The 24,955-nt window shown below is 43.0% G+C and overlaps 2 protein-coding genes across 2 annotated transcripts in view; one reads left to right on the top strand and one right to left on the bottom strand.

The window, feature by feature from the left end:
* VPRBP (Vpr (HIV-1) binding protein) overlaps nucleotides 1-18,572 on the top strand; it is a 46,357-nt gene extending 27,785 nt beyond the window's left edge. The window contains 3 exon segments of the mRNA XM_009084735.1: nucleotides 1,075-1,179; nucleotides 13,647-13,902; nucleotides 17,591-18,572. Of these exon segments, the coding sequence (XP_009082983.1) occupies nucleotides 1,075-1,179; nucleotides 13,647-13,902; nucleotides 17,591-17,649 (420 nt within the window). The 3' untranslated portion in view covers nucleotides 17,650-18,572.
* Nucleotides 18,573-23,774: 5,202 nt separating this feature from the next.
* On the bottom strand, nucleotides 23,775-24,950 carry RBM15B (RNA binding motif protein 15B; the record flags this gene model as incomplete). The annotated part of the gene is made up of 1 exon (XM_009084747.1): nucleotides 23,775-24,950. A coding segment is annotated over one exon (912 nt), but the record flags the coding sequence as incomplete, so codon positions are not given.
* Nucleotides 24,951-24,955: the final 5 nt, after the last annotated feature.

Here is a 24,955-nt window from a genome sequence, read left to right as displayed (position 1 = left end):
TGCAATGTTGGGGTTTTATTTTTGCAGTTCATATTTTTGAATTCATGTCCTAAGCGGCGCTGGTGTTTTGATGATGGTAAAGATGCCATTAGTTTTTTTGTTCTCCACCAATTGCAGTCTTGTATTGCTGCCTCTCATTCCTTCAACTTCAAAACACTCTTCCCAATTTAAAATATTTATTCTCATAAGCATAGAAAGAAATGCATTTTTTCCTATTTATAGCAATAATTTCCCATTCTTGTACATTAAAATGTGCACTGTACTGAATAACTGGGAAGTGCAATCTTCTGGGGGCTTTTCTATGAATTACTTTTATTATTCCTTTTACATTTGTCTTCCTAGCAAAGTCCCAGAAGCTAAGGATCTGATGCAAAAATTAACGAGCACAACTTCTGGTTTGTTAGAGGTCCAGTTCTTTGCCCAGTATTATGTTGTCAGTACCCAATTTTTTGAATGCTGACTATGTACATATAGTAACTAATTTAAAATCACATCAGCTTCATACTCTGAACCACTGAACTTTACAGACCAAAAAAAAGTGAGTCAAGAATTTGTAGCAGGGAAACCTTCATGTTTAACTACTGAAATTGGAGTTGTCAAGGTTGTGAGACTAAGAAAAATTTCTTTTATGGGAGTCATTTGGAAACATTATTTCAGGACATGTGGTTGCTTGGGATATCACTGCTTGTCTTCTGGATCTCTTGCGTATGACAGCTGGTAGCATCCTCTCAATTCCTGTGGTTCTGGGATAGGACAGGGAGGCAGATCTGAAAGGAAGTTGTGTGCAGTGAGTGAGAACTAACCCAAAGCTTGTTAAGGATCCAATAAAGGTTTTGTTAATTCTGCTAGTAAGCCTGTAACTTGTGGATGACAGAAGCAGAAAAATATTTAGGTACTCTTGGGCTGGTCCTTGAGACCAGAAAGACTCATTTACAGTGCTGATTGTACTGCTGCTAGTAAATGGGAGGGAAGGATTTTGGTGGTGTTTCTATGATTGAGATCAGATACAGCATTGATTCTGAATGCTGAGCTTAATTCCTGGGCCTAACTGCTGTGTGGGCATCTCCTCTCCAGAACCAAGGCAGCATGGATGCCATGAACATGGACACGGTGTGCAGGCTGTATGAAGTGGGCAGGCAGCGGCTGGCAGAAGATGAAGAGGATGAAGAAGAAGATCAGGTAAGAAGCTTAGCATTAACCTGGGTGTTCTAGCATAGCTGTTAGACGTCTACATGTGTTCATTTATTACCCGTGAAGTACAGAGGCCTCATTTGGTCTCACCTAATGTGAAGTATATCATTTTACTGTCAGTGTAAACTTAAGACTGTCTATGCAGAACCTGTGTGTACAGTAACTTTGTGCACTGTAAATTAACACAATAATTTATACTTTATATATTAACTTCCCTAAGTATTTCAACCTTGATCAGAAGCTTTGCTGTTTGTTCTGCTTATTTTGTTTTTAAATAATTTGACACCCAGGAGAGACAGTAATGCTTGAGGTTTTCCTTTTCTCAATTCCAAGTCTCATATTTGGGCAGAACTTGTCACCAGTTTCTGAATGAGACACAACTTGTGACAATTGCAGTGAAATTGCACAGTACTTTAACACAGCAGAATGTTTTAAGAATTTTAAAGAGCTGTAGGTTTGCACAGGGATGTGTTGGTTTTCCTTCTCACATCAGCTGTTCGGTTAGAACTGTGACCTGCAGTAAGTGCCCCCAGGGCACAGCTGGTGAATAGTAGTAGCACAGAATGCTTGCTACAGTAAAACGAGAATTAAAATTTGTAGCTTATTGGGTGTCAGGTGCTTTGGGCTTTTTTTTTTTTTTTTTTGACAGGCAAACACCTTATACTTCAATTCCTTAAAGATTTGAAATGCATTATTCTTTGCTCTTTGGGGTCTGCATTCTAGTAAATCATACATTTGTATCTCCTGTGAGTAAAGCTGACTTCACCTTTTTCCATAGAATGCCAGAAAAGTGGTGGGTTTTTGCCCAGACTATGTGAAAAGCTGGATTTCTGATACTCTTTCTGTGTCTGAATCTTCCTGCTGCTAGGTTAAAACCTGTACTTTCTAGTTCAGAAGACTGGATAGCAGATCCCAGGAAAGAGTAATTTTCTTTGCGCTTAGTTGTTACTACAATTTCACTGTAATTCTGTTGATGAAGCAGTGATTCTGATTGCAGTTTGCTGTCTTGGCCTCTGAACGTGCTGCAAGGTTGCAGTTGAAGCTTTGGCAATCATTTGGAATCATCAGTCACAGTTTCTATCCCTAGGTTGGATAGATTCAGTTTAGGAACTTGTGTGTTGGGTAAAGAGTAGAGTTTCTTGGGAAGCAATGAAGAGGGGTGAGAAGTCACTCTTCCTTCCTTCCTTTCTACTTTCTAGCCATCCACTGCTTGCCTTGGGGAATAGATTCTATTTTTGTTGCTGCTTCCACTGTTTTTGTTCACTTTCAGTAAGTTTTTGTAAGCCAATTCATATTTCCTTTATGAAATCTCAAAACCAGCTTGCAGCAGAAATGGATTTTGCATTGTACAATGATTAACTAGCAGCTATCAGGGCACTGTTTTGCAGAATCACTGGTGAGTGTTGACTCAAGGGGAGATTGTGTTTGTGTAGGGCAGTCTGAATGCTGCTGTTCCAAGCTGTAACACCAGGTACCAGCAGAGATAAGGTGTCTGTCATCCATCAGATGTGACTGGGGACACTTCCTGTCTTACAAATGGAGGTGGCCCCAGGCAGAATGTAAGTGTGCTAAAAGCTTTTCTGTAAAGCTGATGGAGTGTTCAAACAAAGCTGCTCCTGGATCGATTTTGCATCTAAAAGTGACTAGTTGATATTGTATAATTACTGCTTTTTCATTTCTGAGGTGTATAGATGTTTCCTAGACAGTAACATTTAGGGATGGTTACAACTGGGTTTCTTTAATAAGAGATATCTGGTTTTCATATAAACAACACTTATGAACCCAAATTCAATTCAATCTACATATATTTAGCAAAACATTCGTTTTGATCTCTATCCTGTAGCTGTTCAGTGCCCTTCCTCCAGGTTTGTTTTAGTCTTAGGCTTACAAAAGATAGCTTTTGTCCCCATAGAGGCATCCAGCATTGAGCTACATTGAGTAGAAGTTTTCCAGAATAAGGATGGAATCTCCCTGGCACACTTGTCTGGTGAGACTAACGAGTAATTTGTTTCCTGGTGAAAGGATTTTTCTGTGTATACAAATCCTCCCACACATATAGGTGTTCGCTACTTGCCTGGTTAGTTTCTGTGATCTAGGCTTTGAAAAATTGGATATAAACTTTCAAACTTGTTGGGACTTCTCACAGATATTCTAAAACCCCTCCTGGCTGAAAGATCTTTCTGATCTTTTTCACTAAAGTGGTGGTGGTGGGGGGGAAATCCATGTGATTCAGCATGAATCTGGTGTGGTTTTGATCAAGGTTGTTAGAACAGACACTAATCTGTTTAACCTCTATCTTCACACCTTGACTTAATGCATATTTGTGGCTTTGTGTCTGACCTCCATGGGTCCATGAGTGTGTTTTCTTGTCTGTACAGAAAGCAATGAGTACTCACATAGATGGCTCTCTGGGCAAGCCTTGCTTGGAAGTCATGTGATGCAGAATAAAATTGCTTAAAAAATTGTGCTAGAGGCAAGTTAAGAACTGTGGAGAAAAATAGCTCCCTGACATTTTTATTTACTTTAAAGTTTGATGCCTTGTGATGTCAGTCCTGACAAATGTCAACTGACAGCTCTGTGACAGGTAAAAGTGTGTAAAATGAACACAGCATGGACTTGCAGCCTATAGATATCTTTCAATTCCTTCTGTAATTTAAGAAACAAAACAACTACGTTACTTCTCTTTTCTCAGTCCAAACCTTGTAAGATCAACTGATCTGCTGCATGAGTTGCCCTCACATTAAAGCTGAGGCTGACCCAGCTGGCTTGTGCATGGTGCTGTGGCAGGAAAGGCTGTGGGTTTGTTTGAGGTGCTTGAGGAACTGTGCCACTGTGGCTGGGTTCTGCCCTCGCTGTTGGGCAAAGCCTTTCATGTGGCATCTCTCGGAAGCTGCTTTTCCCTAGGTATGGCCAGTACTCCAGAGTTGTCAAGCCTTGTTAAACAGAAAAAATGCTAATGGGTACTGATATTCTGTGGTCTGTACTTACTACTGTAACTGAGGGAAAGTGGAGATGTAACACACTTAGCAAGAGCCTGTTTGCAGCTCTTTTGTTGGATGTTTGATTCCAAAAATATGAGTCTTTCTGCCTTGAACTTGCAAGAGTTTTATGTTATTTCACTGCTGGGTGAGTGTCTAAATGGTTCTATCAGTAACTGACAGTCTCATTTACAGGTATTTGCAAAATTGTTCAGTCTGTGGAGAACTATGTAAGGGTTTCCTATTTTTCAGTCTGGCAGCAAGATCTTCCTCCTCTTCCTCCTGTAGTTGCTGTTGTTTTGATATACTCCTTCAGAGTTAAACTTAGGAAAAATAGGATGGGTGCCTGAGCTACTGGTACAGGTCCTGGACCATCTTTTGGTTGGTAGCTTGCTTTATTTTTTCTTATTTCTTTTCCTTGACTGATGAGTATTCCATTTTATTTGGTAATGTACTGTCTTCTGTAGTGAGGCAGACCAGGAATTTCTGAGGAAATGGCACATGGCAGCTGCTACAGGCTAGAAAAGGAGACTTCAGAAATAGCAAGTGAACAGAGTACCTCATCCAGACTTAAGTTTCACAGTTTTGAGTCTAATCTTCTGAATGGGTTTCAGGATATTCACTCTGCACATTTTTACTTCTCCATTTTAGGTTTTTTTCCATGTTAGCTGTTTAAAGCCTGTTTTTTCTCTCTGTGGTACATGTGGATGATGTTGCATCTCTGAGACTTAAGTAGTATTCTTAGTTATTGTCTAGTTCAGAGAGATTTATGGCTTGAGCAGCAGATTACTTCACCTAGCTGTCCCTGTCCTATAAAGTGTGTTCTACTTCTTTTGCCAGAACTGAAGAACTGTTAATTATCCTGCAGTGCTTCTGGGCTATCCAAATGGTGATGGTAGGTGTGTAATTTGTCTTTTTGCATTGGTTTAGAAAATTGTAGGTGACGGGGAATGAAAGCTTTGGAGATAAGGCAATAAAGACTCAAAAGACAATCACTATTCTAACCTCGGGTTTAGCTAGGATGGGAGAATGTTTTCTTCAGCTTTCTATATGGTCCTTGTGATGCCAGTTTCTACTTTTATATTAGGATTCTCCCCCTATCTGACTGCAACAGCAATTCCACTGTACTTCTATTGCTATTGGTTGATATAGTTGCTTTTTTTCACGTGGATACTTATTTGCTGGGGGAAAGACCCCACAAACCTTAATCCATGCTGGCACACGTGTTTGAGAATCATCAGACCATGGTGGTGCTTTGCCACTACAAGCTGACTAGAATCATTTTATGTTGTCAGGGACCCTTAACTAAGGGTCTATTTCAGGAGCTATTCCTGTAACAATAAAAGATATTATTTGAGTTGAAATTCTGCTCAAGATAAAATGGTTTACAGTATAGTAGTATAGAATGATAGCTGGGAACAAGTATTTTGGGGCGAGTGGCTCAAATTATAATAAATGTGTTTATTGCATACCTCAGTAGGAATCTTTGAGCTTAGTTGCAGCCAGGGAGGCTAAGTAAAGAGTAGTTTCTATCACAGGCCTTCTTACAGATCAGATACATATTTTGAACAGGCATCCTCCAAAACAGATATTTAAATTACATTTTTTCTCAGTCTCTCTATTTCTTACCACATTTTAGGTAGTAGCAAATAACTGTGGCTGCTTCAGTCTGTTCTAAGGCAGAATCTATTTTCAGTAGTTCTCAGTGCAAACAGAGGAGTTTCTTGGAAAGTGAGAAGTATTTGAAGTTTTCAGAAGGGTAGACTAGGTATTATAGAGTAAAACAGCCTCAGCAGCGATAAAAGCATGTTCTGCCTGTTCAGAGAAAGAAATAAAAGGTTGCCTTCCTCTCACCTAACACATCATTTTAGAATTCCTGGAGTAGTTGAGATCCAAGAAAATAAGAGCTGCCTCAGCTGTGATGAGAAATGCCAGTCAGAAGCTTGAGAAAATAAAGGAACAAATTCTTATCCATATAGAGAGAGTTCATGTACCTGCCAAATTTTGAAATTCCTTTATGCACTCTTGTTCTTTGTCATGCAATTAAAGGAATGAGTTTGGCGTTTTCTTTTGTGGATGAGAGTGTGAGATCACTGAGAGGTAGCCCTTATATTGTCTCTGAGCCCTACAGCACAGAGTGTAACAGTCACATTAGAACACATCTATCCCAAGTATTAAGGAAGGTACCCGCTGTGAAATGATGGCTGGCACAAGCCTCGGAGAGGAGAGTGACCAAAGTTGCATTGATTATCATCAGGTACACACAGTGGGTTAAAATGGAAACATTCCATAGGCAAAACCAGAATATTGATCAAGAGAGGCCCAACTGGCCATGCTGATCCATCAAAGCCCAATACCCTTTAAAGCTTTTGTTTGTCGGTATCATGAATGCTTTCTCATTCATCACAGGTAAGTAGTCATTGTTAGACAAGCTAAACCTACTTATCCAGACTAAGAGAATAACTGCTTTTTTTTTAATTCACTCCATGTTTTGCCTCTGTGACATACTGTACCTGTGTGCTGTTTCCTGTATTAAATCTGCACATACCTACACCTGCATAGAAGCCTATGGTAAGATTCCTTGCTTGTTACATGTAGTAAGTTCTGCACATTCCCAGGCTTCTATGTTTTTAGCTCTGTGATCTCATTAATGGCTGTGAAGAAGTAGAAATTCTAACACCAAAGTAGCCAAGAAGGTAAAAGCAGGTGCAGCTCTGTAGTGTGAAGGAGGCAAATGAATTTTATGGTATGTAATAGGAAATGAGTTTGGGTTTGCTAGCTGAGGGTAAGGATGGACACTGGGTGATCTAGAATGTGAAATTCCTTACATGTTTGACCAGGGAGTCTGTTGTCTGTATTTAAGCTTTTTCCACTGCCTGTTGTTCAGAGAGTGTTAAGAAGTGGTTGAGGGACAAATTGGATAGAAACTCTTTAAGTGACTGAAAACTAGACATTGTCACCCCTAAGAATTGCATAGCAAAGTCTCAGGAAGTACCAAGATGCTACAATTGCTATTTTGCTTTGGAAGCAAAGAGAGCAATCGTCAGAAAATATGACAAGGAAATAGTATGTGGAGGATGATAAATTGCTAATATAAGGAGAGACTTCTTCCTCTGGAGTCAAGCATTCTTCAGTGAACTTGTATTTGAACAGTGATTATATGTTCTTTTTAATGAGAGCAAAGCCCTTTCCCAAGCTGGAAATTAGGAGTAATTAAAATAATACTGATAATCTCAAAGGGGTCAGATTACTGAATATGACTTTGCTTTTCTCTAGGAGAAACCTGGGGGATGGTGAAAGAGAGGAAGAAGTAAACAAGTAGGTTGTTTCTTGCAAAAGCAAATAGATTGACAAAATAATAAGACTATGGAAAACATGAATTTTTTTAAAAAGAAACTAAACCTAGATAAAATGATTAGAGTTGGCTACAAATAGCCAGAAGTGAACCAAATGTGAGCTGTAAGATTGGAAATAGTGGGAAAAGCTTCACTGACACTGGATTAATGGTTTGGCATATAGAGGAAAGTCAGTCTCCTTGATGAAAATAAGAATAGTAATATAAGTATAGCATGATTCAAACTGAGAAGTGCAATGGAGGCTGTGTTTGATTCAGAGGAAGGGACCGTTGCTGGAAAGCATCTACAGGTGAGAGGTGATGACAGGAGGTGAGCAGGGGCTGGGGAAGGAGCAGCTGTGAGCTGATGACAGCTGAGCAGTTCCTGGAGCAGTCACAGGAAGCTGAGAGTCACAGGGCAGAGAACTATTGAAGTAAACATTTGCACTGTGAATCAGCTCTCTAGTAGAGGAAGATTATGTGAATGAGGTGTTGGATGAAGAGATGAAGCTTTTTGTAACAGTTGAAACCATATCAAATAAGCACAATATCAGTGACCTGTGAATCGCAAAACTGAATCAAAATTTCCAACCCTAATAGCAACAATCGAAAAAGACCTGGGGGGTCTTCTCTTGGCAGCTAAAGGCCAGCCTAGTATCAATTTGAGAGACTCTGTAATCTGTAGTGGAGAAGTCTCAAATTCTCTTCAAATATGAGAAATGTAAGAAAACTCTATAAAAAGTCTCAAGAGTGTTTATAAAGCAAGCTGGTATATTTTTATATACTGCAGATCTGCAGTGCTGTAGGCCATACTTCCTGAGAGCACTTTGTGCGTACACTAATTTAATGTTTGAATACATTGCAGAAATATGAAAATCCAAAAGTCAAAGTTCTGCATAGCTAACATGTAGTTTGCATCAGTTTGAATAAGTGAAATACTGGGGTTTTTCTGAGTGTTTAGTTTTTGAGAGAACACCACTAGTGAATATGTTAAATATCAATAACTTGTACTATCCAAAAAGACAAATTTTGTGAATTTTGTATGTACAAAATGACCAGGTAAAGAGTAACAGTAAGAAGCTGATGATGATGAAAGCTGATGAAGTGCAAACATGCATCAAAGAACAATATGGCACAAAACACAATGTTTGAACAAGAGCAAAGGGTATTTACTGAGCTCTGAAAGGGCTGTAAAAACTGGCAATATGAAGAATTAGGTCAAACATTTTTATTTTTTTTGCCACAGTGCAGCTAGCCCAGTATATGCCATTCCTTTAGGGAACATTGTTTAGTTTTTACCTTTGTGGTTATGAATGATAAGTTAATTGAACCAAATCTACTCTACTTTCTGAGTCTTTACGTAAAATTGCAAACTGGTGGTAGAGTTAAGTTACCAGTAGTTTGCTTTGAGATGTTCTTGGGATAGTCCTTTGCTATGTAATCAACTTTTCTGATTCTGTAAGTTTATGTCCAGCTTTTCTTGTGCTGCTACATCTCTGTAAATCTGTATGCAGACAGGTTAGAAAGCTGATGCAAATCACTTTTGCCCCCTTTATCACCCTCAGAGCAGGTCCAGGGCCATAGACTGTGTGTTAAAGCTATTTATGTGTTACCATGTAAGTGATTTTGTGTGAATTAGTGAGTGTTGAGAGATTCCTCTTAAGATGTACACTTAAATCATTGTTCCATATTGCAGTCTGATTGTAGAACTGATAGCTCCTGCATCCTTTATACTTGTCTGCAATGTATACCTGATGATACTAGCTCACGTTCTTAAGACTGACTTAGTCTTAGACAAACCCTTTGTACAGATGGTCTTTTTCAGACTAAACTGTTTTTATTAGTTGAGTCAAACAATTTGTAAGTTATACTGAGGCCTGTCCCTGTGACATCCTATGCTGTGGATAGCTATTCCACACTGAAATCTCAGCCTCTTCTTTGCTATCCGCTTATAACTGGGGTTTGTTTTGTTCGCTTTAAATTGTCAGTTTTGTCTTAGTTCATGGCCTTATTTTTGCAGCCTTTTTACTTTAACTGGGGTGAAGTGTTTTTGTAGAGAGTGGGGCCAGGAATTCACTCGGTGTATGAAGCAGGGTGGGTGCTTCCTAGATAAAAATTTCTTTATTATAATGGTGACCCTGTTTTTGATGAGCAGAAAGAGTTGTCCATTCAGGTACGTTGATCCCCCAGTGTCATCACAACTGTTATGCAGTGACATTGTGTGTGCTGGAGACGAAGAGGAGTAGCACTGGAACAGTATTGGGAACACAGAAATCCCCTAGTATTCATATGCATTAATTAATAAAATGAATACGAGTCTCACTAGGGCCAATGAGTACCCTACTTAAAACTATTCTACTCTTGGCATCTATCAAGGTAAAACTCCCTTAAATTAATCCAAAGTTTAGGTATCTACAATAATAGACCTGAATCACAGTGTAACTAAAATGGGAAGCATCCTTAGCTCAAGAGCTGGACTCCATCATGTCCCTCTGAGTGTTGCTTGCTCTGCTTGAAAGGGAGCGTTAGATTTTTATTTTGCCTGTGGGTTTCATAGCCTCAGGTGAAGGCTGTTTGTAATCTTCCATGAATTCCGTGGGAAGATAGGAGTTTGGTCTGGCTGTGTTGCAGTCACGGTGCACCTGGCTGTAGTGCAGGCACACACAAATACCAGGCTAGGAGTCAGAGTGCTGGTACAGAGGTAAAATGTTTTACAGAGGGAAGGTTATAAGATAGTCAGTTTGGAATTCTATAATAGTTCCCTCATGCCTTCTGCAAAGGCATCTAGCAGCTGTGAAGTGGCTTTTGTTGGAGGGGGAAGAGAATATTCTCTAAGGAAGTGGATGAACATGAATACTCCGTGCACAGTCAAGTTCTGATTCAAGCAGCTTTTACAGAGAAAAACACAAATAGAAGAATATTTTCAGGCATCTAAAGGAGTTAGCGATGGCTAAACCAATTCCTTGGTACTGTGAAAGTCCTATGGAGTGAGCTGGTCGATGGCTTCTGTGGATCAGTTTACTCCAACAAGGAGGATGAGCACAGGTGCCTGCATGGTTTGTGTAGATGTGCATGCTGGTTCTTTTTCCCAGAAGCACCTGTGTCACTGCCTAAAACTCTTGGGAGCTACTGATGAGTAGGAAGAAGCTTTTGCAGGTTTTTCCTACACAAATCCAGATGTGGTCTGGAATAACTGTTCTGCCTGTCTTCCCTTGTGACATCACACAAGGGTTTCTTTCTCTGCTCTCAGTCTGTGCTGGTTTGAGTCACTGGGAAAGGTGTGACATGTTTTATCCATGTATGAATCCCTTATGTAAGGTAGTTCTGGTGTCTGAAAATTCATCCTAGATCCCTATTAACAGCCTGAATATCACTTAGATATGATGGTGCTAGACTGCACCTGGTACTCTCTCACCCCTTTCTCAGCTGCATGTCCCATGCATGTGGTTTGGGTAGAGAAGCCTCAGGTGCTCTCTTAGCAGAGCTCTCCTCAGATGTGCCCAGGCTGTGTGTTTGAGATGGAGTGCTGCACTGTGCCTGCAGAGGGTTGTGCTCAGGGGTGGCTAAGGGAGAAGCTCAGGAGAAGCTAAGGCAGAATTTATTTGCCTGTTACTTGGCAGAAGCATCACAGTTTCCAGGTTCCTGTTTGTGCTCTTTAAAATGTGACAAGGTACAGGTGTTTCCCTCACTGATGAAGATTGCTCCTCTTGAGCCCTGTATGTGTCACTCATCCAGCGTGGTAAGGACGTCACTGTGTGTGTCACACTGCCACAATGCACACGTTACTTCTTGAAGTGTGGTTTGTGCACTATTTTCTGGTTTACAGGTATAGTTTTGATCTCATCTTACTGTTCTTAGGTGGTTTTTAAATCAGTGTGGCCTGATTTTAATTGCCTACTTCAGATTAAGTACTTTAAACTGTGCAAGTGGAAACATTTCAGTTCTTTTGTTGCTATTTGTATTTTCACAAAGGATTTTTTTCCTCACTGGTTGGTATAATCCTTCAGAGTTAATTTGCAGTTCAGTATACAACCTTTCTCTGTAATTTTTCTCTTACCCTTGTCAGCCAGGAGGAATTTTTAGCTTTATACAACTGTTTCATTTCATCCTGTGTTTGAAGGATGATATTGTTCTATTTGCCTTGCCTTAGGCTTGAATAAAAATGTTGATGAAATCATATTTCAATTTCCAATAAATACATTACATGCGAAACATAATCAAATGTAGTAGTTATGACATTTTAAGCCCTTGTGGGCTAGATACTTAGGAAAAAAACTGCTTTCAGAAATTCCACAGATCTGGAAACAGAGAGATGACCAAACTCATTTCAGAATCCTCCAGGTTTTATCTACATGGACTCTAAATGAATCTTGTAGACAACACATGTTTTTCCTAATGTCTACAGGTGTGTCTCTGTCTCTACTGAGAAACTTGGCTTGTTTTTTTTCCAAGCCTTTTGAGTAAATTGATATCTCTTTTCTGCTTCTGAGTTGTTTAGAGACTGAAAAAGGAAAATAAACTCTCCTGTCTTTTCAGTTTTTAATCAGCTCTTCAATCCTGGAGAGAGTATTAAAGTTTAAGATACTGGTCTCGCTACAGATACTGCATGGAACAAAAATAAATATGAATTATTAAGGCAAAAGCTTTTATACTCAATTCAATGTATTTTATGGAAAATTATACCCAGTATGACTCTGCAGTTGAAAACTGAACTGCAGGCAATATATTTCCTCTGCCAGTGCATGTACAATTCAGAAAGCAATGTCTGAGTTGGGGACTCATTGACTCAAAGTAAAGTTTGTAATTGCCTAAGATAAGCACAGGCTTTAATACAGGTTGGCTTTAATTTTATGCTTAATACAAGCTCTTTCATAAGGAAAACTGCATGTAGCAAGCCAATGCTTTTATACTGTAACCTCCATTCAATAGCACAGCACTTGTGGTCAGCAGAGGAGACTTGGCTGCCTTTTGCAAGTGAAGACACAATAAAATTTGCTCAGGCTTTTTGGCATTCCTTGTTTCTCTTGCCTGTGACAGATGTTGGATTTGTGTGGGTGTGGTGGTTTTTTATAGCACCAACCGAAGAAAAAGTAGGTTGGGGAGATGACAGTAAAGGACTTTTTCTTCTGTCCTTTTAGGTCTGAAAATGCAGCAGTCTAAACAGCACAGTGGGACTGTGGTGAGCTTGAGGTGCAAACTAACCCTTGAAGTGGGTTCTTAGATATCTGTCTTAATTGTGTCTTCATTTTGCAAAACATGTTCCCTCCCAAAACACTGAATGAGCTCCCAAATGAGCTCCTCCCAAAGGACTGAATGAGCTGAGAGCTGCCTCCCTGCCACATGAGCTTTCTGTCAGAGAAACAGGGTGTGACCGGGGAGATGTGCAGGTATACTGAACCTTTCCTTTGAGTCCTGGAGAATTCTTGGAGCTTGGCTTGTGATGGCACTTTCTGGCAGCCTTTGTCTGTAAGAACAGTGGGACTGTAACAACTCCTTCCCACTCAGTCTTATCCAGTACACGTTCCTGGATTTCATCTGTCCAGTGAGAATTCAGTTTCTTTGCTGAATGCAAATTCTTATGGTTTGATAGAGAAAGATCTTGATCCACAGGTAAATACCAAGGATGAGATTTCTGAGCAGCATTAAAAAGTTCTGTCATCTGAAGCTGAATGATTCAGGGGTTGGATTAGGCTAATAGAACCTTTCTCTACATCTCATCTAAATTGGAATGACAGACTGGACATGCATGCTGTTTGATGCCAAGCAAGGGTTTTGGTCCAGCTGAAACTAAAGCAGTTTGCACAAGACTAGCAACAAAGCCACGGATTAACAGGTCTTACTGCATGTCCTCAAGAGTGCATTGTGGTGACTTGTGTTGGTGGCCAGTACTGGAGAGGAGCTTGAGCCAATGGTATGTGTTGCACTAGCATTTTGCAGATGAGACTTTGCAGTCCTGCAAGTGATCTGGCATGACTCATGGTCTGTAGCTGTGGAGAGAAGATGCTTATATGGGAGATGGGAGAGTGTTATAATGTGTGGTGTCTGCATATGGAGAGAAGTGAAAACTATAGGTACGTTTTCTTCAATTACTCCATTTTACATTTGTCTTAATATTTGCAATGGACTGTTTGCTGTCTTTACAGGAGGAAGAAGAGCAAGAGGAAGAAGACGATGATGAAGATGATGATGACACAGATGACCTTGATGAACTAGACACAGACCAGCTGCTGGAGGCTGAGCTGGAGGAGGATGAGAACAATGAGAATGCTGGTGAGGATGGAGAAAATGACTTTTCTCCCTCCGATGATGAGGAGATTGCCAACCTCCTGGAAGAGGGTGATGAGGGTGAAGATGAAGATTCTGATGCTGATGAGGAAGTGGAACTGATTCTTGGAGATAGTAAGTGTGTGCCCAGCTTGGTGACCTTGTCCCTGTTTAAGGTCCTGACAAATATGCAACATCTAAATCTTCCCTGAAATGACTTGGCTGACTTGCCCCCTCACTGGTATGAGGCACAGATCATTAACTTAATCACCTGTGGTCTCTCTAAGTAATCTGTGGGTAAAAACAGCTCTTAGGTGAGAGAACAACTGTGCATTCCGGGTAAGGAATAAGTGCTCCCAGGTGTGTGTGTGTGTGAGAACTTGGCAGGCAAAGAAACTTCATGTGAAGAAGCCTTGTCTGATAGCTTACCTGTGCTGCCCTTCAAGGGGACAGAGGTTGAACTGTTCCCTCACCTGTCCTCTCTGCCTCAGTTGTACCTGTAAGAACAAAGAAGCATTTTTGGTCCTTGGTGCTGTTCTTTCTTTTTTGTAACTGCTTCAAGTGCAAAACCAACATGGCATTTCTGACCTCACTTCCTTTATTAGACTGTCCTGAAGCTAACATAACTTTTGGGATACAATTTAAATTGTTCTCTATTTTTGGCATTCCACAAATGCAGTGATTTGAAAACTTAAAAGTCTGTGTGTGTGCAGGAAAGAAAGGTCCAAACTGTTGATGTAGTAATTACATTTGGAAAAATGTGTCACAAGAAAGAAAAGGTAAGGTGCCATCAAGCTTGGGGTTTGTGACACCAGATTCTGTTCCCTTTTTTGCAGCACAATTTTTGAGTATGTGCAGCCAAGCCACTTAGTTCTCTTTAATTTCCAAGCTGTAAAATGGGCATGTAGTAACCTTAAGTTAAAAGATTGGTAAGGATGAGTAATTACAGTGCACAAGGTGTTTGATTCCCACCTCAGCCTTCACATTAATCTTCTATCACTGCAGGACTTCAGTCTTTCCCTGCCAGTGTGCTGGAGGATTAAGGATGCCAGGCCTTTGTTTGGCACTGATGTGCCTGGCAAACCCATCCCTGTCTTCTATTGGAATGTAGCTCAGTCATTTTTAAGGATGTGGCTGCATCAGGTTGCCAGAGTTATTCTGTGGAGCCACTCTGCTTGTTCTCTGGAAGGAAGTAGGTAACTAATGCAGGGCCATATAGGACATCTGCACAATTCAAAGTCATTAATAGTATATTGTAGTGCAACATTTGGGGATTACAGGTAACTTCTGTCTACCCCAGAAGTGGGCAGGACCTTCTTGACACAAGTCCACTTCTGCTTCCACAGGGGGTGCAGGGCAGAAGCTATTAAGAGGGCACCCAGAGTGCTGTACCTTGAATTGTCCAAGGGGCAAAATGGCAGGGGGGTTCAGTCTGCTTCAGTAACTATTCCTGGAACAAACTATGTGCTACTCGACAGGTGTTTCAGGTGTGCTCTGCAGAGCACTGTGTTACAAAGTGACCACATCCATACAGTGTTATGGATATGGCCACTTGAGCAGTACTTAGACCTGGTATGGCTGTGGATCTGCAGCCAGCCCATCCTGGGACTGTTAGGTTGCTTAGCAGCATTGTTGGGAACTTAAAGCGGGGAGTGCAGCTCTGCCAGGCTGGTGCATGCATGGTCCTTGTGCAGAGTTTGATGAGTGGGGCTCTCTGGTGGCTTCTCTGTGACTTCAGCTTCCTCCAGTTTGCCTCTGTTTCTCACCCAGCAAAGAACAATTAAGATTTCCCACTTTTTTGCTTATGCTTGTTCTAGAATTAAAAGTTGTATGGGCACTGTCTTTGTTGAAAGTACAGACCTGAGGTATGGGATGCGTTTAAAGTGCTTCCTACTGCAGACCCTTGCTGAATGGTGAGTGAACCTCTGTAACATACACTGGGTGTGCTTCAAAGCAAAAGAATGCAAAGAACAGTTGACACAGGAGAGTTGAGTGGCTTTGGTTCCTTGTACTTTAGAAGGGGTTCTGATTCTTTCTTTCTTTTTTTTTTTTTTCTTTTTTTTTTTTTAGAATTATCTGTGGAGAATCTTTTAAGTATAAATTTGTCTTCCTCCCCTTTTGTTACCACCTTGGGGAGGTGTTGTGTTTGTCTTGCCCAAAGCAATTTATGCATTGTGCAGATCTTTCAGGAGCTTATTCCTGGGCCAGTAACATAGAATGGAAGAAATACATGGAATCCCACCAGCAGCAGCCTCTTGATTCTGATTCCTATTTTCTTCTGTAATCCAACATGGCAATGTTCAGGCAGGTCTATGTAGACTAACTATGCCAAGCAGTTGACTGCAGTCAGGTTTACTTACTCAGCTTACAGAGCTCAAAATCAGAAGGTTGTGTGATAGATTGCAGAAGAGTAAGGAGATCCCTTTTCAGAGTTTTCCTTTGGGGTTAAAAAACCCAACACATAACCCCCCAAAACTCCCAACTTTTCTAGCTTCTCTTCTTCTCCAGAGTTTCTGGATTGTTATCTTGCTTGTGCTTCTTTCCTTCTTACTGTAAGTGTAGCTGCTGCAGCACTGGCTGGTGTTTTCCAACTACCCTTATGTGGCTGTGGCTGTTCTGGGAGCACTGATGACCCCTCAGCTTAGGCTGGTGAGATAGACCATCCCTTGCTGATCACAGTGAAAGGGCAGCTGGCTGATCTTCAAGGAGAAGGGTTGGGGAAAAGGGTTTGTGCCCTCTCTGCTTGCCTGTGATCTTTTTTTCCCCCCTAAGGATAGCATCTGAGAAGGGGGTGAACCTTTCAGAAGGCCTTGCTTTTACCCTAAGAGGCATTTTAGAAATCCACTATAACTGAGATGGCTAAGAGGAAGTCTTGGTGTCTTTTTCTTTTCTTTTGAACTATTTTTAACACCTAGTTAACTGCTGCATCCAATGAATTCGAATAAGAAAAAGAGCCAACATCACCTCTAAGGTAAGGCAGGAGACCTCCTACTGCCAGAGCTGCTACTACTTCCCTCTTGCACAACTGAGGGAGGAGAGATCTTATGTTTTAATATAAAAAGCAAGTGTGTGTGTGTGTGTGTGTGTGTGTGTGACTGCTTCTGGCAAATCCTTTCATATCTGTACTACAATGAAGATGCCCAGGAAAACCACGATTTTCATGTCACCTTTAATGAGTACAGTGTAGTTAAATTCACTACAGAAACCTTTGGGTTGCTAGAGGAAGGTTCTAGTTGTGAATTTATGGATTGCTTCCCCCACAGTGGGGAGGTGTTCTGCTGCACTGTGCAGGGGGGAGTGACAGGCCACCAAGAGCCTGGCACTGAGAAGGTCTGGGTCCAGCCCCCTGCATAATGAATTACCCTGTGCACATTATACAGCAGCTCAATTTCACCACATCAGGTTGGTGGAACTGTCCAGCGTGCTTTCAGATAACAGCTGTGAGGAATGACTGCCACATCTCTCCAGCCCCTGGCACAAAGAGCTATTGCTGGGCATGAGAAGCTGTGCAGGCAGCAGCTCACTGCTGGTGTCTTCCTCATCCTGTCAGGGGGAAGAAGCCTGCCAGCTGATAGGACTGTGCTTGCTAAAGCTGCTGTCCTTAAACCTCTGTTTTAAGCAGAGAAGGGAAAGCTCTGGTACAGATTTCCTGTCTGCTTTGGAGTGATTTGGAGCACTGATGGTTCTGGCTGCCTCTCTCAGTGCTGGGGAGCTGTGGCCTGAGCAGGGGGTGCCTATCCCCTGGAGCAGCACGTTGCTGTGCTGGGCAGCACTACAGCTGTGCCTGCCCCAAACCAAACCTAACCCTTGTGTCTCCTTCCAGCCGACAGCTCAGATAACTCCGACCTGGAGGACGACATAATCCTGTCGCTGAACGAGTGAGGAGCGGCCGCCGGGCAGGGTGCTGGCAGGAGGAGACAGTACTGTCCCAGCAGAACACTGGAGACCAGATTGGAAACCAACTCCAAGCACCCCAGCCCTGCTTTTCCTGGGAAAGCCTGAGGAGCTGTGTTGGTTTGAATCAGTTTGAGCCTTGGGGCTGAGTCTGAGGCTCTACAATAAAGAGACCTGGGGTTAGGCCTCTTTTCTCTCTGCCTTTTTTTTTTTAATTTTTTATTTTAGGCTGAGATGATTCTCCTCTTCAAGGAAACTTCTGAAGATATTTCACAATATATTTTCTTTGTATAAAGTTCTTTCCTAAAGAACAGAAATAGTTTTATAAAAAAAAAAAAAAAAACGAGAAAAAAAAGGCAGGTGTTCTAGTAAAGAAGGGATGACCTTTGTATTCCTGTAGTACCTTGTTACCAGGGGGTAGGTTTGGGGGAGAAAAATTGTTTAAAGTTAAAAGAAATTAAAATTTATGCAGCTACTAAGTGAAATAAGAGGATCATGGTTTCTAATATTGTTGAGGAGTGAGAATATTTTTATTTTAAATATGATTTTATTTTTGAAAAAAAGAAGAGCTACAGGTGTTAACACCTGTTAGTGCACCAGTGTGTTCCAGATGCTTTTGTCCTCCAAAGAGGAGCCCCTGGGGTGTTGCTAACGGAGATTTGTGCTGTGATACCACCTACAACAGGAGGCTGAAGTCCTGGCTGGGCCTAGTCAGAGCCTGGTATTCCTGAAGACACAGGAATCTGGGATTGAAGCTGAGCCCTCTTTCTCCCCTCTGCCCCTTGTGGTTCAAGTTTTGTTATTTTAATTTTTGTTAAAATTTTTTTTTTTCCTCTCTTGCCCTCTGTGTGGAAACTGCAAATCGAAGGCCTTTTTCTTTAATGTAAAGTGTATTTATTAAAAAATTAAATACAAATCCTGTCTGTTTATGGCTGTGAATTGTAGCCATAGATTCCTCTGCCAGCCACGCAACAGCAGTGCTCCCTGCACCATGGCCAGAGGCAGCCAGGGGTAGGGGGAGGCCTGGCTGCAGTGAGGAAGGCAAAGCAAACAAGGATGAGATTCAGGAGCACAGCCTCTACCTGCAGCTCCCAACCACGGGGATGGACATTGCACAGTGCCTGTAGGTTTCAGCCTGAGTGCCTAGGTTGCCCAACAGCCTGGAGTTCTCAGTGGGGCTGTGGCAGCAGCACCACATCCTCACAGCACCAAGTGGGAGCTGGAAGATGCTGCTGCTGTGTGCACCAGAGTGTTTGCTCTGCAGCTCCGTTAGGCACCTCTACACCTCCCTGGTGTGTGGCAGCAGCTGAGGGCAGCCCCAGGGCTCCTCCTGCCTGTGGTTTGGCATTGCCCAGGCTGCCCTGTGGCTGTCCAGAAGACAAGGGGAGGGAGGAATGGCAGTGGAGTGTTTGATTTCACAGGACAGCACAGCTTATTTCTGTGGGTCAGAACTGGCAGGTAAGTGTGCTCATTGCTTGCCTGGACAAGGCTACTACATGTGGTGTTCAGGTAACTCACCCTTTCTCTGTTTTGGCCACGTTCAGAATAGGGTTTGAGGCAGAACAGAGAACTAAAGGCTTCTCACTCCTTGACCCTGCACCAAGTTTCGCACCAAGAACTACTCATTTCAATGAAGGCTGGAAGAAGGATTGCTTGAAGAGGAAGGATTTTGATTTTAACCAAGAGAAGAGATAGCTTTTCTTCCCTCCAGCATTGCATTTACTTAATGCACTTACCCAGGGCCCTTGTTAATTCTTAAAAAGAAAGGTTCTGCTGCAACTTGTAATGGATAATTGTACCCTACAATGTCGATAAAGACAAATGAGTTCCGATTCCTGCAGGATTTAAGACCAGCAATTGGATCAGCATTTGGATTAAGTGAGGGGATTGAAAACGGGATATGCCACCCAACAGCTGTGGCAGCCAACCTCTGCCTTATGAAAAACCATCGTAGCCAACTTCACCTTAGACAATTGCTGCTCAGGAGGAAAAATAATTGTAGCATGTACTCATCTACTCCTACCCTGGAGCTGCTGTGCCAGGTGTCCATAGCTGGTTCTGGCATTACACCCCAGCTCTAATCAGCTGCATCTGATGCTGCTTTGGGCCTGACTATCTCAGAGAAATTTACCAACTAGTTTTGTGAGGCAGAACCACACCACCTAGGATGGAGCTCCTGTGTATTATAGATGTGACCCTCCCCTCCCACACCTGCCCTGGCCTCACTAAATAGTGCCAAAGGGTGTATGCTTGGGGCCTTACCCTGTGGTGAAGGAGGCAGGGCCTGCAGGTTACCCTCCCAAACCTCCTGAAGCAGCTGCCACCACCTGTCCTGGGCAGACCTGTCCCCTCTGCTTCTCATAGAGTTGCTTAAGTTAAACATACAGCTGGGGAGAGGCTGCCTGCACCCTGTGCTACAACCTTTGTTCTGTAGTGTGTTAGTGAAGAGTGCTAGAGAACAGGTGCTAACAGCCTGGGTGCAAATTGGGAATTCAGAACTGGGGACTAGCAGGGATTTGTTGGGGTTTTTTTGTTGTTCTCAGGCCTTAATTCTGCAGCTACTTAGAATGTAAGGAAATCGGCATTTGGAAAATCACTTCTTCCCTTGGCATCATGCTTTAATCTATTTAAAAGCATGGTCTTTGGAAGAAGTCGTCTGGAATACACACAGCACATGGCTGATGTGATGCCATACAGTATTTCTTCCCCTATGCAGCTGTTGGGGGACAGGCTAATATGATCAATTCCCTCATACAGGGATCTATGGCTACAGATCCCCAGCAGATCCTGGCTTAGGGGGTGGAAGGAGATTTAAATGTCCTGCCAGCTGTCTGAGACAGACACCTACCCCTGCAGCAGAGGGGAGCCCTCACAGGAAGGATGCTGTGTTTTCTCCCACGATGTGAGCAGAGACAAGCCCAGCACAGCCTGAGCCCTCTCTGTGTGGTCATCTTTGCTCAGGGACTGCACCACGAGTAACTGCTCAGCCCATTTGGTACACTGCAATACCCTTCCATAGAGCACAGCCTGTGAAACCCTTTAACACCTTGGTCAGGAGCAGCATGTCCCTGGAGATAAGGTTTCTCTCAGGGCTGGGCAGTACTTAATGTGCATGTTAGCTAAAGGTAATAATCCAGGTGTAATGTACTCATCAGCACTGGTCATAGCACATCCAGGGCTAGCCCTAATCCCTGTTTCTGTTGTGGTAAAGACAGGAACCAACTCATTTTAAAGACAGAATGTTTGCTGAAGGGATGTTTAAAATGTAAGATGGAGTAGTTCAGTCTAAGCACTATTGCTCAGAGCTCACTCAATCCACCATCTCACACCCTGGTCCCACTTTGAGTTTCAGCTCACCCTTAAGGAGCTAGAGACCTGCTGTGATCCCCTTACTACCACTGCTGTACTTAGACTGAAAGGCACCACCACCCCCCCAAAACAACTCCCCCCTGCACTGTTATATACAGCACCTTCCAATATCACCGAGCCCCATGCCTCTCACCTCTCACTGTGTGTCTTCTGCCCAGAACTCTAGCCCAGCCCAGGTTAAGGGACAAGTCCTTGATGCTCTAAGGTACAGATGTAGTGTTACATTGCTCTGTCAACCCTTTTTAAGGTCTGTTTCTGTTGGAACCAGCCTGGATACATATGGCATGGGATGGAATGACAGACATAACTACAGGACAGGGCCTCAGCACAGGCTGTTTGAGCAATGTTCTTGGGAGCAGGGAAGTATCAGGTCAGAGGGCTGATGCTGTTTTTCTCCCAGGTGGTTCGGTTTTTGTTGGTTTTTGTTTTTTTTTTTTTTGTTTTGTTTTGTTTTGTTTTTTTGGTTTTTTTTCCCTTAACTCTCTGACTGCTCATTTACACCTGTTAATTTCTTGGTAGGAGAGAGACCTATTTGTGCATGCACACATGCTCACAAGCGTCAGCCACCTCTCTGGGAACACAAATCCCATCATTAAAAATCTTACCCAACCCAAAGAACAACAATGTTTGTCTTCTGAATAACCCTACATTATTTACTGATTTCACAAGGAAACTGGGAGATAGCTAGGGGGATTTCAGGCAGTTCCTTGGCTTTGCAGTTGCAGGTTTTATAATTTACTGATTTTTTTCCTTCCAATTCCTCGCATTCACACACCATGCCACATGCAAAGACACACGCCCCGAGCAGCTCCCTGCCACCACCAGGCTGCCAGCCAGGTGCTGTGGCACCACCACACTCTGCCCCAGGCCAGACAGACACCTCCAGCGCACAGGATGCTCCGACAAAAGGCTCTAATCACTCTAGGACTCGGCCATAAGGGGTATTTAATAGCACTTGGTTTCAGATAACACTTTACGGTTACAATTGTTGACATTTGGCACTGTCTATGTTACAACAGCATCGGGGACTCGGTCACAAGGGTGAAGTCGGTGTCCCTGTAACCGTGCAAAACCAGGGCAGTCCTGCTACACTCACTGCAGCCACAGGCACTCACTGGCTGTGGGCATGGCCAGGCTGAGGGAGCAGCTGCTCCTCTGCTCCCCCAGTGCCCAGCAGCCTCCCCAGCCCCTGCTGCTCCCACCCCACGCACCACAGCCAACACCCTCCCCGGCCTCAGAGCTGCACTCGGGCCCTTAGGGACAGAATTACATTTTCGGGGGTACAGAAGATGCATCAAGTGAAATGCTAACCCCCTCCTGATCACACTAACTCATTAGATTGACTATAATCACAGTATTAAATGTTAAAAAAAAACCCCAACAACCAACCCACACTTGTTGATGTCAACACATTATTAAATTAAGCAACTGCTTACACATCATCAGCTGATGATGTCCCTAAGAAGAAACTGCAGGGTTAAAAAATAAGAAAGAATAAAAGCATCATTACACTGAGTTATGCTCCCTGCTAAATAGGTTTTGACACCAGTCACACCTGAGAGCACAGTTTTAAAAGGGCCTTTGGCAGCTGTCAGCAAGTGAGTTACTGGGTCACAGAGATTGGTGCGAGACAGACTCTGTTTCCCCCCAGGATCTCGTTCACTTGCTTACCACCAAAACAAACCAGACAAAAAAAAATCCAACCACCTGCAAATTTAAAGAAACTTTAAAATGTAGTGTTTTCAATCCCACACAATTTTCTGTGAGCCTCCTAAAATCTACAGGCATCATTTTAGAAAGTAAAAATATCCCCAAACCGAACATTGGATCTTAACTCCAATTTGTACTCGTTACCACATCCTCACTTTACTGAGCACTTGCAGGTGCAGAGGTCTTGACCTCTCCTGAACAACCACCTCACACCACAGACACAGAGGTGATTGACCCACCCCATCCCGGAGCTCAAATTGTGATCTCCAGCAGTTCCTACAGTCACAGGTCACCTGCAGTAACACAACACGTTCTCAGACAGCCAGACATGTCTTTCTTTTTCCCTAAGCTTGAAAACAAGCTTTAACTTCAGCAAAAATAAACTTGCCATTTATCTTTCAGTAAAGGATTTCAGATAGTGCAACACGATCAACTATGCAATTGCTCACCTCCACCCTCTGCTTGTCTCCATCTAACAAACACAGGCTCACAAGGCTTTCTCCTTAAATCACTCTTTTTTAATCCTGCTTGGTTTTTTTTTTCCTTTTATAAAAAACACGAATGTCAAACCTCTTTTCTTTTACCCAAGAGTTTCTGTGACTGAGACAGGAATCAGGTGCTCTCAAACCTCACCAACTTGAATACGGGGTTGACTATGTAGTAGAAAACTTTCTGCCAAAGATGAACGGTAATTTTTTGTTGTGTATAAAAAACCCACTCCTAATCTTATCAGGATTTGCTTCCTTGGTAGCTGACTTCCTGGGAAGCTTCTATCCTCAAATAGAGACTCAACAGGATGCATCCAGACTCAAATTTATGAAAAAGCCAAACAGAACATTAAAAAAAAAAAAAGAACCAACCTTTCCATCTCTCATGCAGCACAAAGAATGCCCTTCCCCCTCCCACCTTGCAGGACACATAAAGACAGAGGAGGTACAGGAGGTCTAAGCTGAGTTGGGCTGGGGGCTCACCTGGTGCTCCTGCAGCACAGGCAACAGCCCTGCGGGGCCATAAGAACTTGGATACTGCACAAGTTTAGAAATCCATCAGTGAACAAGGCTTTACTGACAACTTTTCATACAGTTAAAAAATAAAAATACAGAACAACAGCGGACAGTGTCACATATTAAAAACGAATAAAATGGGCTCTATTTAAATGGTATTAAAATTAATTAGAAACTAAGAATCTTACCACTTTGGTTGAGGTGTTTTGAGCCTCCACCAAAATGATCAGCCTTAAAAACAACTGGGTTGTGTGACACACAAAGAAAACATGGAATTTGAAGAGACAGTGTGGGCTAGGCAGTGTCTTTGACTATAACTATCACCATATGTTCTTCTTCTAACTTCCCCAATGTCCTTAGTGCTGACTGGAGGTACTGCTGAGAGAACTCGCAAGGAGGGAACGCGTAAAGCATGCCCGTGCTGTCCCTGCCCTTCGCCCCTCCCACAGGCAGGCTGATAACCCCAGCAGCCTGCTTCTGTTTCAAGTAGGAGACCAGATTCCTGAGAAGCCGTCGCTGCAAGCCAGGCTCCACAACAGGGAAGGTCCCCTCGGCCCCTGCCGGGGCAGACTGGGTGGCCAAGAGCACGGCGTAGCCGTTGGGGCTGCCTTGTTTGATGCGGCGAGTGACTTCATCCAGCTTGGGCTGGTCGAGCCGAAGTCTCTGAGCGATTTTGAGCTGCGTTAACTTCCCGCCGGACGAGTGGTCTTTGAGGAGTCCGTTGATGACACCCAGGTCTCCCTCCAGGATGTGCATAGAGGTGGGGAAGCAGCTGTTTTTTAGCACAAGAAGCCCATTCCAAGCGAGTTGCAGCGTCTGAGCGTATTCCGATAAATTCTTTAGCTTTTTGGTCTCGGATTTTGGCTCCTCGTGAGTTTTGGATTCCGATTCACCAGTTCGATGATTGCGCTCGCTGTCCCTTTTTTTGGGCTGGGGAGCATCAGACGGCTCACGGTGGGGCTTCTCCTCAGCTGCGTGACGATTGTTCTGAAGGGAGTTGCTCTGCTCTTTCTCGGCTCCAGGGTCTGTAGTGTGGTTCTCCTTGCGAGCCCGGTCAGGGCTGCGGTCCAAAGCCGGCCCACTGGCCTTTGTCCTGCTTCTGTCCTCGTAAGGTGAGTGAGTAGTCCTGCCGCGGTCGCTGGAGAGACTCCGGCGTTTCCGCCTCTCCTCCCAGGGTTTGGGCACGCCACGGTCGCCGTCGCCGCCCCAGC

Source organism: Acanthisitta chloris, unplaced genomic scaffold (genome assembly GCF_000695815.1).
Source record: "Acanthisitta chloris isolate BGI_N310 unplaced genomic scaffold, ASM69581v1 scaffold27320, whole genome shotgun sequence".
NCBI lineage: Eukaryota > Metazoa > Chordata > Aves > Passeriformes > Acanthisittidae > Acanthisitta > Acanthisitta chloris.
The sequence above is the reverse complement of the archived record's forward strand: the minus strand, read 5'-3'. Positions and strand labels throughout refer to the sequence as shown.